At 42.0% G+C, this 11,105-nt stretch overlaps 1 protein-coding gene across 1 annotated transcript in view; it reads right to left on the reverse strand.

Moving 5' to 3' along the window:
* Positions 1-620: 620 nt before the first annotated feature.
* Positions 621-11,105, reverse strand: part of LOC103137093 (protein-glutamine gamma-glutamyltransferase K-like) — a 32,194-nt gene continuing 21,709 nt past the window's right edge. Inside the window, exons 4-14 of the mRNA XM_007550643.2 lie at positions 7,695-7,946; positions 5,978-6,096; positions 5,799-5,906; positions 3,785-3,962; positions 3,568-3,706; positions 3,288-3,480; positions 3,044-3,197; positions 2,633-2,917; positions 1,670-1,830; positions 1,409-1,545; positions 621-1,291 (exon numbers count right to left, since the gene is read on the reverse strand). Coding sequence (XP_007550705.1) covers positions 1,132-1,291; positions 1,409-1,545; positions 1,670-1,830; positions 2,633-2,917; positions 3,044-3,197; positions 3,288-3,480; positions 3,568-3,706; positions 3,785-3,962; positions 5,799-5,906; positions 5,978-6,096; positions 7,695-7,946 — 1,886 coding nt within the window. The 3' untranslated portion in view covers positions 621-1,131. The remainder of the gene's footprint in view (positions 1,292-1,408; positions 1,546-1,669; positions 1,831-2,632; positions 2,918-3,043; positions 3,198-3,287; positions 3,481-3,567; positions 3,707-3,784; positions 3,963-5,798; positions 5,907-5,977; positions 6,097-7,694; positions 7,947-11,105) is intronic.

Genomic DNA, 11,105 nt, shown 5'->3' on the forward strand with positions numbered 1-11,105 from the left:
CAATTAAGGAAATCAGCTTCAGCTGAGGAATAAATTAAGCCGCACCCCCTTTTCATGTCACTTAAAACGAATACAACCAAACGTTACATCAGGTAACAACTACTCACTCAACATTGTGAAGGATGTTTGCTACGTTTCAACCGCAGACATTTAATTTGGTGCTTCTGACTGTTGAAGGGAGTCGACGCCAAATGTGTGTATCAAATGTGCGGAAGATGCTCTGCAGGTGGAAAACGTTCAGAGCAACTGCCTCAGTCTGGTTGTCTAAGCAAATGTAGTTAAAGAAACGAGATTCAGGTCCTGATGCCGCTGAGATGCTAAGGGGAGACTTGAAACAGGCTGTAAATCCCCTCAGAGTGGGGCAAGCTTTCTTCAGACTGCTGTCAGGCTCTGACAGATGGCTACAAGTAGCTTCTCACTGAAGTTATTTCAGTAAAAGGGGGTAACACTGACAAATACATGGGTGGAGGGAGGGGCATCCTAGTCTTTGAGATAAACAAGTCTTTGCATGTAGGACATCTTGTGACCCTGTCCCTTTGTGGATGAAGATGCAGAACGTTTTTTTGCTCATAGTTGCCCTCAATGACGCGGAAATCTATAGTTAAATCTCCAAACGTAAGTCTGTAATCTATTGCTCTTTTATTAACACAAACAAATTTGAAACGGTGAGTACTGTAGATGTTGTTTTTCAGGAATGGTAAATTAACTAAATAAATAGATTGCATAGATGAATCATAAAACAAGACATAAATACAGATCTTGTTTTAGCTAAAGCACATTTCCTTCATTAGAGTTACTCCACCGGTCCAACCTCCGCTGGTCACGTCAGCTGCATTTATTATGGTTCTGCGCACGGTTGCGTCACCCATATAAGGAGTGACGCAAGCTTCACACCGGGCTTCGTCCGATATTAAAAGCGTCCGCTCTTTGTGGACACGTATCAGATTTCCGCCAGAAATCCTTAAATTTGCAATTCTTGGGCAAATTTAATCGGCGCTGCGGGTGGAATACATTGCGAGATCTGAATACTGGCTTCACATATAAATAAAATGGAGAGAGGAGTTCACGGGTTGGCGATAGGAATCAGCCCACAGTACGCCGGGTAATTGACTGTCAGAACTTGGCAGGTCCCTACGAAGCCGCGCTGCTTTTGTCCTCCACGTTGATGTCGCTCACGCCGTGGACCTGTGTGAGCTGCTGGCAGTCCAGAGAAGCCAGTAATTTCCTCGGTCCGGGAAGGGTGGGGACGAAGTGCTCCGTGAAGGAGACGGAGGCATGTCCGCCGATATCTCTGCAGGGAGAACAGGAAATGACAGTAGCAGACACAAAAGGGGGAAGAGACACCAGGTCATTAAAAAAAAAAAAACACCTCAGGACCGATATTAAGTTTATGTTTCTCTTGACTCACGCATAGGGAATCTTTTTCCCATGTAGGAGGCCTGTTCCTTCCAGGTGAAAAATCACTGCTTTCAGCACCACGGGTAGAGGGTTTGTGAAAGAAATCTCCACTTTCATCTTCTGCCCCACAACCGCCTTCCCAACCGGCTGCGTGACGATGAAACAGAAAACACGACAAAATCAGAGCTGGAACTCCATCTCCTGCTGCTTTGGTATAATTTCCTGGCTTTCTGTGAAGTTTTTTTTTATTTTTGTTGCTGTTGTGTTTTACCTTTATAACGAGGTCTGGGGTCCTGAGTCGGAAGCCGAACTGGGTCGCCAGGACTTGTTGTGTTTCTCTAACCCTGGCGGAAAGCGTTAGCATCAGGGCAGCCTGATCTACCAGCTGGTTCTTGTACGTGTCATAATTCAATTCCCAAGCCAATTCGTTCACTGTATGCAAAAAAAAAAAAAAAAAAAAAAAAAAAGAAAGAAAATAGGGCAGATATTAGAGAATGTTTAGGTTGGCAGGCGTCGGCGTCTCAAGATGGTGGAATTAGTTGTTTTTGGATGAGGAAGTTTAAATAATTTATTCCATCAGTCCTGTTTGTGTAGAGCTAGCGAGACGACAGACGGTGGTTTTAACTTTTTCGCTGCCTTGCAGAGATATTCAAACATCTTAAACTTTCTTTTGCATCATGTCTCATTGTAAACCAACACTAACTAGTGGTTTATATATATATATATATATATATATATATATATTTTTTTTTTTTACAAAAAATAATCAGGAAAGTGCGGTGTTGCATATTCAGCCTCTTTGGCTCACACTCTGCCGAAACGCTTTTGCTTCAATTCCACGTATGTCTGTACCACGTTTGTCTTAGCGCTGTAGTATTTAACTTTTATAAAAAAAATATGTTTTCTACACTGTGTAGTGACAGGAAATACAATAGAGCTCCTTTGGCTTTTCCTGGTGTACTTTGATAAAATTGCACAGTTAGATTTATGAAGACAGTTCCTCACTTTGAGGATATCAGAATGCCGAATACAAATGCTGATTACACTTTTCAGATTCTTATTTTACAACATAACATATTACAGCCTTTCTTCAATTTCTACTTGTGTTGGGATATTGTGCATACAAACAAATGAAATGAAATAAGTTAAAGGTTTTGGTTGCAATGTGCAAAAATATGAAAAAGTTCAAAGAATACTTTAGTGAGGCCGTTTGCGAGGAGCCCCAGCTGCTCACCCTCATTGGGCAGAATCTCCTCGTCTACTGTGTCCTTCTTCACCGTGTCCTTGTGGACTCCGGTGTAGTACATGACGGCCAGCTGGCTGTGCAACGTAACGGTGCGCAGCTCCGAGCTGACGTTCCTCAGCCTGATGGTCAGCTCTGCATTCTCCCCCATTCTGGGACCGTCACCCTCCATGATCACTTCTAAAGAGATGTCTTCCGCTGTTGGAGACGAGTAGGCGGCTGCTTTGGAGCCGTAGCTGCAGGCGGTTTCCACGGCAATACGTTCCTCCTCTGAGCCTGAAAAAAAACACACACAAACAGTCATTTAGAGCAAATTCAAAATAAACTGATTATGTGCCGTGACAGCTTTGGAAGTTGCTGGAGTTATTGCATAAGATTGTGTCATAATTTTTTTGGTTTTACCTTCTGGGTGTTTGTAAAGGTGTGTGATGTCCTGGCGTTCGTCTGAGCCCACGGCCTTGGTGCTGATGAAGCGACCCACAGTGTTCTTCTCGCTGTAGATCTGACTGAAGGTGCCGTCTTTGTTCTTCTGCCAGTATATTTTATCACTATTCACCTGGAAGAGGCGTGGGACCAGGTCAGTCTTTCAGTCATTCCTAAAATATTACGAGACAAAATTCCTCTGCTGACTGAGAATCCGACAAACCTCAGCGAACACAAAGGCGCAGTCGTGCTTGAGGTAGACCTGACCATTGCGGATCGCGCTGAGGGAAGCCGGGCCGCAGCGAAATACGCCCTGGCTGGTTTCCTGCGGCGTGGCATCGACGGTTTGCCAGCCTCCGTTGCCAGGAGGCAAGTCTGGACGAGACATCCAGCAATCGGTCCAAACGTGGAAGTTCCTACGGAAAAAAGAAACGGGAAATGGTCTAAACTTGGAGGCTTTTGTTGTTTTCTTGAACCCCTGTATGTCATGAACTCTGGCGTACCAGATAGAGTCTGCATTAAGGTGTTCTATCGGCTCCATTTCCTCGTCCAGGTAGATGTCAGTTGTCAAGGAGACGTCGGTATCGTGCGCAGAGCTAAAGTTGGTAACCGTTCGAGCAGGAATGCCTAGACAACGTAACACTGAAATGGCACACCGATGGTTAGCGTCTGTTAAAGACGGTCTTGTTGGAACATCAAACCAAAGACGCATCAGCTGACCTGTAGTGAAGACACCAGCAAAGACCCAGCACTGGCCGTACTTAACGGGCGTTCCCCTGCTTTCATAGTACTGCTTCAGGATCTCCACACTTCCACTCCACACGGTGGGGGACGTTCCCTGTGAATAGTCTCCTGACCAGTTTCCTTCCAAAACACCGAGGTCATCGGGAGAGTTTACCTAGAAACCAAGACATAATTACGATTTATTACGATGCAGTGCGACTTGCGCACAAACCATCACAAGTGCTTCTTTGAGAACTTTATCTAAACGGTGCCGTTTTTCTTTACAGGAGAAACAGAAGTGAGCGCAGCTCCATATTGATGTCTTTGAAAACACTCCATTTTGGGAGTGAAAGAAAGATGTACACAAGGTTTTTCTTCAGAGGTAAACCTTTGATATTTTTTGATGAAAAAAGAAAGATGAGAGCTGGCTGACTGCTGTTTCACTTTTAAGTACACACAGAAAGTCTTTGTGGGGATCCATTATTGATAACGCCTGCCTTTCCAATGCCTCTAAACATGACTGTGATATGCAATTTGCTTTAAGCATAATATAAACTGAAATCCCCAAAACCAAAAGATTAAATAGAGTTTTGTTGTTTTTAGGCGATTTTTCAACTCCAACAAAGAGGCCGATTGATAAGGCTGCAACTAAATGCATTCGTTCACTTCTAATTTTTTGTTCAGAACTAAACATTAGCTTAGCAACTAAAATAACAAGCTCAGATGTTGTCTGCAATTTAAATCTGCTGACCAGCACAAACACAGAGTTAGCGCAATGAGAAGAAAGTGGAAGTAGGAAGCATTTTTTGCAAGGAGTTGATATCTAAGCAAAGCAGCGCAGCGACACAATTGCTGTAACTAATGTCATGTTTTGCTGTCGGACTAAATGACAAAAAAAAAAACGTCTTAGTTGTTAGCATGAAGAACAGAAGCAACGTTGTTTACCGCTAAAAAACAAAAAGAAATTAAATTATATGAGATTCAGAAACGCTCAAAAGGTAATGTTGTAATTCATTATTAAAACAGCTGCGATGCACAAGAAAGGTAAAGCTTATTTACCAGAATTACATGATTGTTTGCCGTTGACTGCTTAATCAATATGCACCGCCGGAAGCAGCACTTTGATGTGCAAACTTGTTCACGAGCTAACACGACGATGTTTGGGACTTATATATATTTTTACATGAATTTGATGTTGCACACTAACAGGCTGAGCTTGTTGATCAAAGTAAACATTCTGAAAATTAATACGAATGTCATAAAAAATTAAGAGTTTTCACATGAAAATGTGTTTTAAAGAAGCTGAGATGTGGATTTGGTGTAAAACTGGAACGACGTCATTTTAAACCCCGATACTTAAATCTGAAGCATAGCAAATTAAGAAAATTAACAGAAACTGAGCATATCAATCCCTTATGGAGGTGCTGAAGAGAGACTTTTATTGTCCTATAGTCTAAAGTTAAATTGTAGAGTAGCACATTTAACATTAAAGTATTCAGATCATCGGGAGAAACATCTCTCCACAGGAGACAAGGCTGCAAAAAAAAAAAAAAACCCTATTCCAGGCTTGGATCTTTCAGCCCTCGGGCAACCTCGCTTTAAAAGGAGACAGGATTGTGAAGTGGAAATCACTCCTCAGGCTCAGAAACACTTCTAGAAACCCGGGGGAGTGAATCTCACTGTTATTTTCAACCGCATGTTAAATCTCTGCCCTGCAAAGTACAAAAACTGGCAAAAAAAAACCCACCCCTCACATGTACACTGTTTCTATATTGTTTCTGATTTATGTCGACGATGTTGTGACGTTGCTCTGTGCAGCAAAGAGAAGATTTTGTAATTCTTCACCCAATTCTTCAATTTAGGCCTTCACACAATGAGCCAAAGCTTAAATACATACTTAGAAGGAATTTTCCACTTTAAAGCAAGCAGATTTATTTTTGCATAAAACGGAAATGGTTGTTGGTTTGGTTGGAAGATGAAGGAGGGAACAGGTGATCGGCTCCTTCCTCACCATGGCTGAGATGATCCGCGTCACATTAACTGGGTCGCCCCAACCGGAGTTTGGGGTTCGACTCCGCTCCAACACGAAGAGGCACGCGGCGAGGATCCCGTTGTTAAACTGGGAGAAGGAGAGCAGAGGTTAGTTTTGATGGATTCCGCTCAACGGGGATGCTGCGTCGTCTTCCTCACCTGGCCGTAGTTCCACGTCCTCTCTCCGATCTGAAGATCTGTGCCGTAGTAGATCCGTCCAACGTCGTTGAGGACGTACTCCTGCCTCTCCTCCTCAGAGTCCAGGAAGACGGAGTCATCTGGGAGAGCAAGTGGGGACAGTCGTCCAAAAACCGACATTAAAATAAAAAAACGACCAGAAGCCATTTTAGTTTTTATTTGGCCAGGAAGTAGCAAATATGGTAACAACTCCCTCCCAACCACGTTGCCTCGCGTCCGGGCAGATTAAAAGCATCATTTTTTTTTTCATGTTCAATCTGAAGGCGCCGCATTTTACGCTCCAGTTCGACTGGGAGCTTTTGTTTGAATTATTGCCGAGCAGATGTCCTAATCATGCATTAAAAAAAACAAACAAAAAAAAAAACACCGCCTCCTACATGTTTGTTCAGAGATGTAGTGCTGTGACTGAGATAACATGAAAAGCTTTTAAGATGCGCGGCACAAAACAGATGTTATTTTTGCGAACATTTTTATTTATTTATTTATTGACAAATTTAAATTTCTGACCAACTAATGAGTTTTATTGGGATTTTATGTAGTAGAGTGCACTTGCAAAGTGGAAGGAAGAGGATTCATGGTTCTTAAGTGGATTAAGGTCTAGACTTTGACTGGGCCACTCAGAACACACAAGTGTGTATTGATCTTATCTATTGATTTTTAACTTCTGGATAAATGTTAAAGGTGTTCGTCCTGCCGTAAGGTGAGCTAAAATGTTCTCTCAAAATGTCAGCATGTGTTTTACCCTTTCAATTTTTCGTTGTAAGAAAAGCATCCCAGCTGCATGATGCTGCCACCACTATGTTTCATATTCTCTTCATGTTAATCCACAGACCCGATGTTTTCTCTACAGTAGTTTTTGGCGTAATGCTGAAAAGTGACATGTTGATCCTATATCTAATAAGTAAAAGAACAGCTGCTTTTATAATATGGCCGTCAACGACAACGCATTTAACGCATTAATATCACATTATGCAGATTAATCGCATTACATATCTTGAGCTAAAAGCCTCTCTCCTGCTGAGGGTTCACTAGGTCACAGTCACAGTCTTGTACTGCGGTCAGAAACATGAGTGAAGAGATGAGAGAGGAGAATCAAACTGTTGAGCCCTGCAGCGAATTTCACTTTAAAAAAAAACACAGTGGTGGAAACTTGCATAAAACCAAGGTAGCATGTAGCCACAGGTTATAGCCGACATTTCAAAATTAACATTTAAAGCAAAATGACTTCTTTTAAAAACTTCCTTGACTATGAAATGTTTTCTTGAACATTTTTTAAAAATGTGCATATTTACATTTTAAGCTTAAAAAAAAAAAGCTTAAAAAGTTACCGAATAATGATTAATTGTGATTAATCACAGCCCTGGAGTGTGATTAGTCAGATTAAATGTTTTAATCCATTTACAGCCCTTGTTTATCCTGAACTAAAGTAAGCATGATGCTGATGCCACAACTTCTAGGCAACTTCCTGAAGCAGTCAGATCCACTAGATTTCATTTAGAACCGTCACAGTCAAGGAGAATGAACACAAAAGAGTTTTCAAAATATGTTTGTGAAATGTTCTGAAAGCCAAGCTGATATGGTTAGTTTATCACAAAGTCTACAGAAATTAGTGGTACATGGACTGAACCTGGAGGGTTTGGAGTCACTTCATCCACCGAGTCCGTCTGTCATAGATTACCTTCACACCAGGGGTTGAACAACATGTAGATGTCATTGGCGGGGTCGTGTCTGGAGGTGGCTGGGCCGTTGGCGCAGCTTGTTTCCACGGTGAGCTGGTACCTGCCCACGACGGCTGTGGGAGGCGAATTCACAGACAGCTTTAACCTCCTGTCGTCCCGCTGGACGACCGCGGCCTCCCAGCGACCGTCCTCCAGGTCCTCCACCAGAGGGACGATGATGTGGGTTCCGTTCGACACCGCAGGGAGGGGACCTGGGCAGAAAACAGCAAACGGACATATATGTGAATGGTGTGAGGGACCGAGTGACATGTTGGAACAGAATCTGAGCTTTTGTTTGGCTCAGGAAGGCTGCTTTTGCTTTTGCACCCCGACTGAAGCCACACCTGAATACCTGCTGGGTTTGAATCAACAGAAACCAAACAGGCAGGAAACTGAACACACACACACACACACCTGATGAGACAGTTTTACCTCAGACCTGCTCTGCCAAAGTTCACAGAAGACATTAGTTTTGTCCGTGTTGGTGTCATTGGAGATTATTGATCTGTTAAAGCTAATTCCTCTTCTCCTTTGACATTAAATTATGTAATGCTGCATTGACAGCTTATAGAAACGTAGCGTTTCTTCCTCTTCTCTAACAAATCCCCTCACAGGCTGCAGGTGCAGAGTGTGAAAAAGCTGCAGCTTCCTGTGATTTCCGTCCTGTGGCCTCGTCTTAATTTGCTGTTCTCAAATACCAAAACAAAACCTGTTTGCCGCTCCGGTCAGGAAACGCCACATTTCTCCTCGGCTCCGGTCATGACCAGACGGGCGACCGATCGGACGTCAGGAATCGGGAGACTGCTCGCAGTAGCACGAATAAAAAAAACAAAAAACAAAGGGAGCATCCACTGTGTCTGAAAACACATCGAGCTGCCGACTCGCATCGAAGCGGCAGCTGGCTGTGCACCGCCGGGCTCGGCACCAGAGATGGGCTCTCTGGTGGAAAAATCTTTAAAACGGACACTGGATACTGTAGAGAAGCAAGCCGGTCGATGCCACGGCCCAGTCAGCATGGTCTGAATACGCAGAATATAAAAGGTCAGAGTTTCCCTGCAGCATCTGAACAGGGCTCTGAAATCCAAACGTATTCAGTGCCCCAGGAAAAACTTGCACACCCCCTTAAACTTTAGCATGACTTCTGAACCGCACAAAATATTTCCCTATCTGTATTTTAATTAAAATTTTTCTTGGTTAAAAAAAAATGTAGAAAGAAAGTTATTTTCTTCTGTTTCACAATAATAATGCATTATGATATGTGTAACGTGTTATCTTTATTATTTTTTTTTTATTACCGTTGGTTGATCCAATTTTATTTGTAAAAAACAAATACAATTGTCAAGAAGGTTAAAAATGCACAAGGTGTTGAAAGAAGAAAATTCAAAATTCTTTGAAGATGAGAGGAAAATGTGATTTAAAGTCTGTGCACGAGTTTGTGGAGGGATTTAGATGATGAAATGTCTGAAAAGTAAAACAGTGCCCATTTAAAGAGAAAAGTATAACAAGTAAGGTGTGTAAAAATGAATGAGAGGGAGGCAGGGTGGGTGCTGAGCGGCGTACACACAGGCATGACTGACAGCGCTAAGACCCTCCTCTTGGCCCTGATTGGTTGTTTCCGGCTGGCACTGAGGGAAGGCAGAGGTGTTCACGTTTTTCACTGCTCATCTGTCTCATATTAGGTTGTCACGACATAGTGACAATTTCAACAAAAACGTAAAAAAAAATATTTTTATAAAAGTTACTGCAGCTTTAAGCTCTGATCTGTAGATGAAACAGCAGATTTGTTGGTGCATTGATGTACATCTACATATCTATATGTATATGTTATTATGCATGTGTTGAATTTGTAGTTTCATTCAAAGCTTTCATGAAGACTTGGGACGGAACCGGAGAAGCCTCTTCGATCGCCTTTTGGTTTTGTTTTACAAAATATGTTGCTGGAAATTTTGCTACTAATGTTTTTTTCTCCAATGTGGAAAAAAAAGGTAGTTCAAATACCACAGTGGCTTCTCAGTAAACCAGGTGCTGCATGGTTAAAATCTCAAAGTGTTGATGGGAGACGTGCCATCAGACCATTCCTCCTGACATTCAGCAGTGCTTTCCTGATAGCAGCTGAAGGCTACAGACGATTACTTATCCCATCTATCGAGCAAAACTGTAAATAAACTACAGCCAGTAAGCTTTCTTCACACACACACACACACACACACGCACACACACACACACACACGCACACACACACACACACACACACACACACACACACACACACCTCTAAAGCCCAAATGCCAGCTTTGCATACAGCTATACCTCATATCTTCACTTCCCGTCTCATAATCCACTGACGCCACCATCGAAAGATTCAGAGCCGCGTTTATCTTCCCCAGGGCTGGTGGGTCCATTTTGTCCATGGCAATTTGTTTAAGACTCTGTAAGAGTGCAATCACAGCTCTCTCTCTCTCTCTCTCTCTCTCTCTCTCTCTTTCTCGCTTAAACCACGTCAGATATTAAGTGAAATTTGGAGCCACTCTGAGCTGTTAATGGGGGGTTTTCAGGCCTCTGAAAGCAGAACAGAACCAGGCGAACATTTAGCTGTCAGAGGCTTTCACCTGGGTTTTTACAAATAACTGTTTGTTTTCGACTCGGCCGGCTTTCTGCCTTCCTGCAGGGCGGCTTGTTTTCCAGAGCTGAAAGTGCTTGGAGTGAGTCCGGTCCGCAGCGGGTACAAGCAGGGAACAGAGTTGTGGTTGAACAAAAACCTGGTTGAATGAAGAGCTTTTTTTTTTTTGTCTTTTTTTTCTTTAATCACTTAACGTGGTCGATTTTGTACAAAGAAGTCCTGCACTTAGCTAGTTGGGATGATATTATCAATTTGTTTTATTTTATTTTTTTATCTCATTCACTGGATTAATATGAATAGTTAATACAACAACTAGAAGAAATCATGGATGAAAAGAAGCAGAAATGTATAAACTTATAACAGCTGCTGTCCCGTATTCACAAAAAGAGAATATTAGCTGTTCGATTCAGAAAACGATTATTTCAATTACACAAAAACATACACAACATAACATCGGCTTAGTCTATGCCATGTCGCTCCGTCATAACGAATTTCACATTTCCTTTAAATGTGGAAAGAGATATAAATTTCACTGTCAGTATTGTTCCATAAACAGACACCTTGAGCTGAAATGCATCTTTACATCTTTGACGTTTTTTTTTTTTTTTTTTTTTTAAGTCTCACTTCCTTTTAAGCAAAAACCCAAGAAATAAAATAATCTACTTAAGTATATTTTGAACAGGCTGCATTTTTCTTAAATAAAATTGTACTTTTATATGAAATATAAAAATAAAATAAAATATATATATTT

This window comes from Poecilia formosa, unplaced genomic scaffold (assembly GCF_000485575.1).
Source record: "Poecilia formosa unplaced genomic scaffold, Poecilia_formosa-5.1.2 Scaffold37, whole genome shotgun sequence".
Lineage (NCBI taxonomy): Eukaryota > Metazoa > Chordata > Actinopteri > Cyprinodontiformes > Poeciliidae > Poecilia > Poecilia formosa.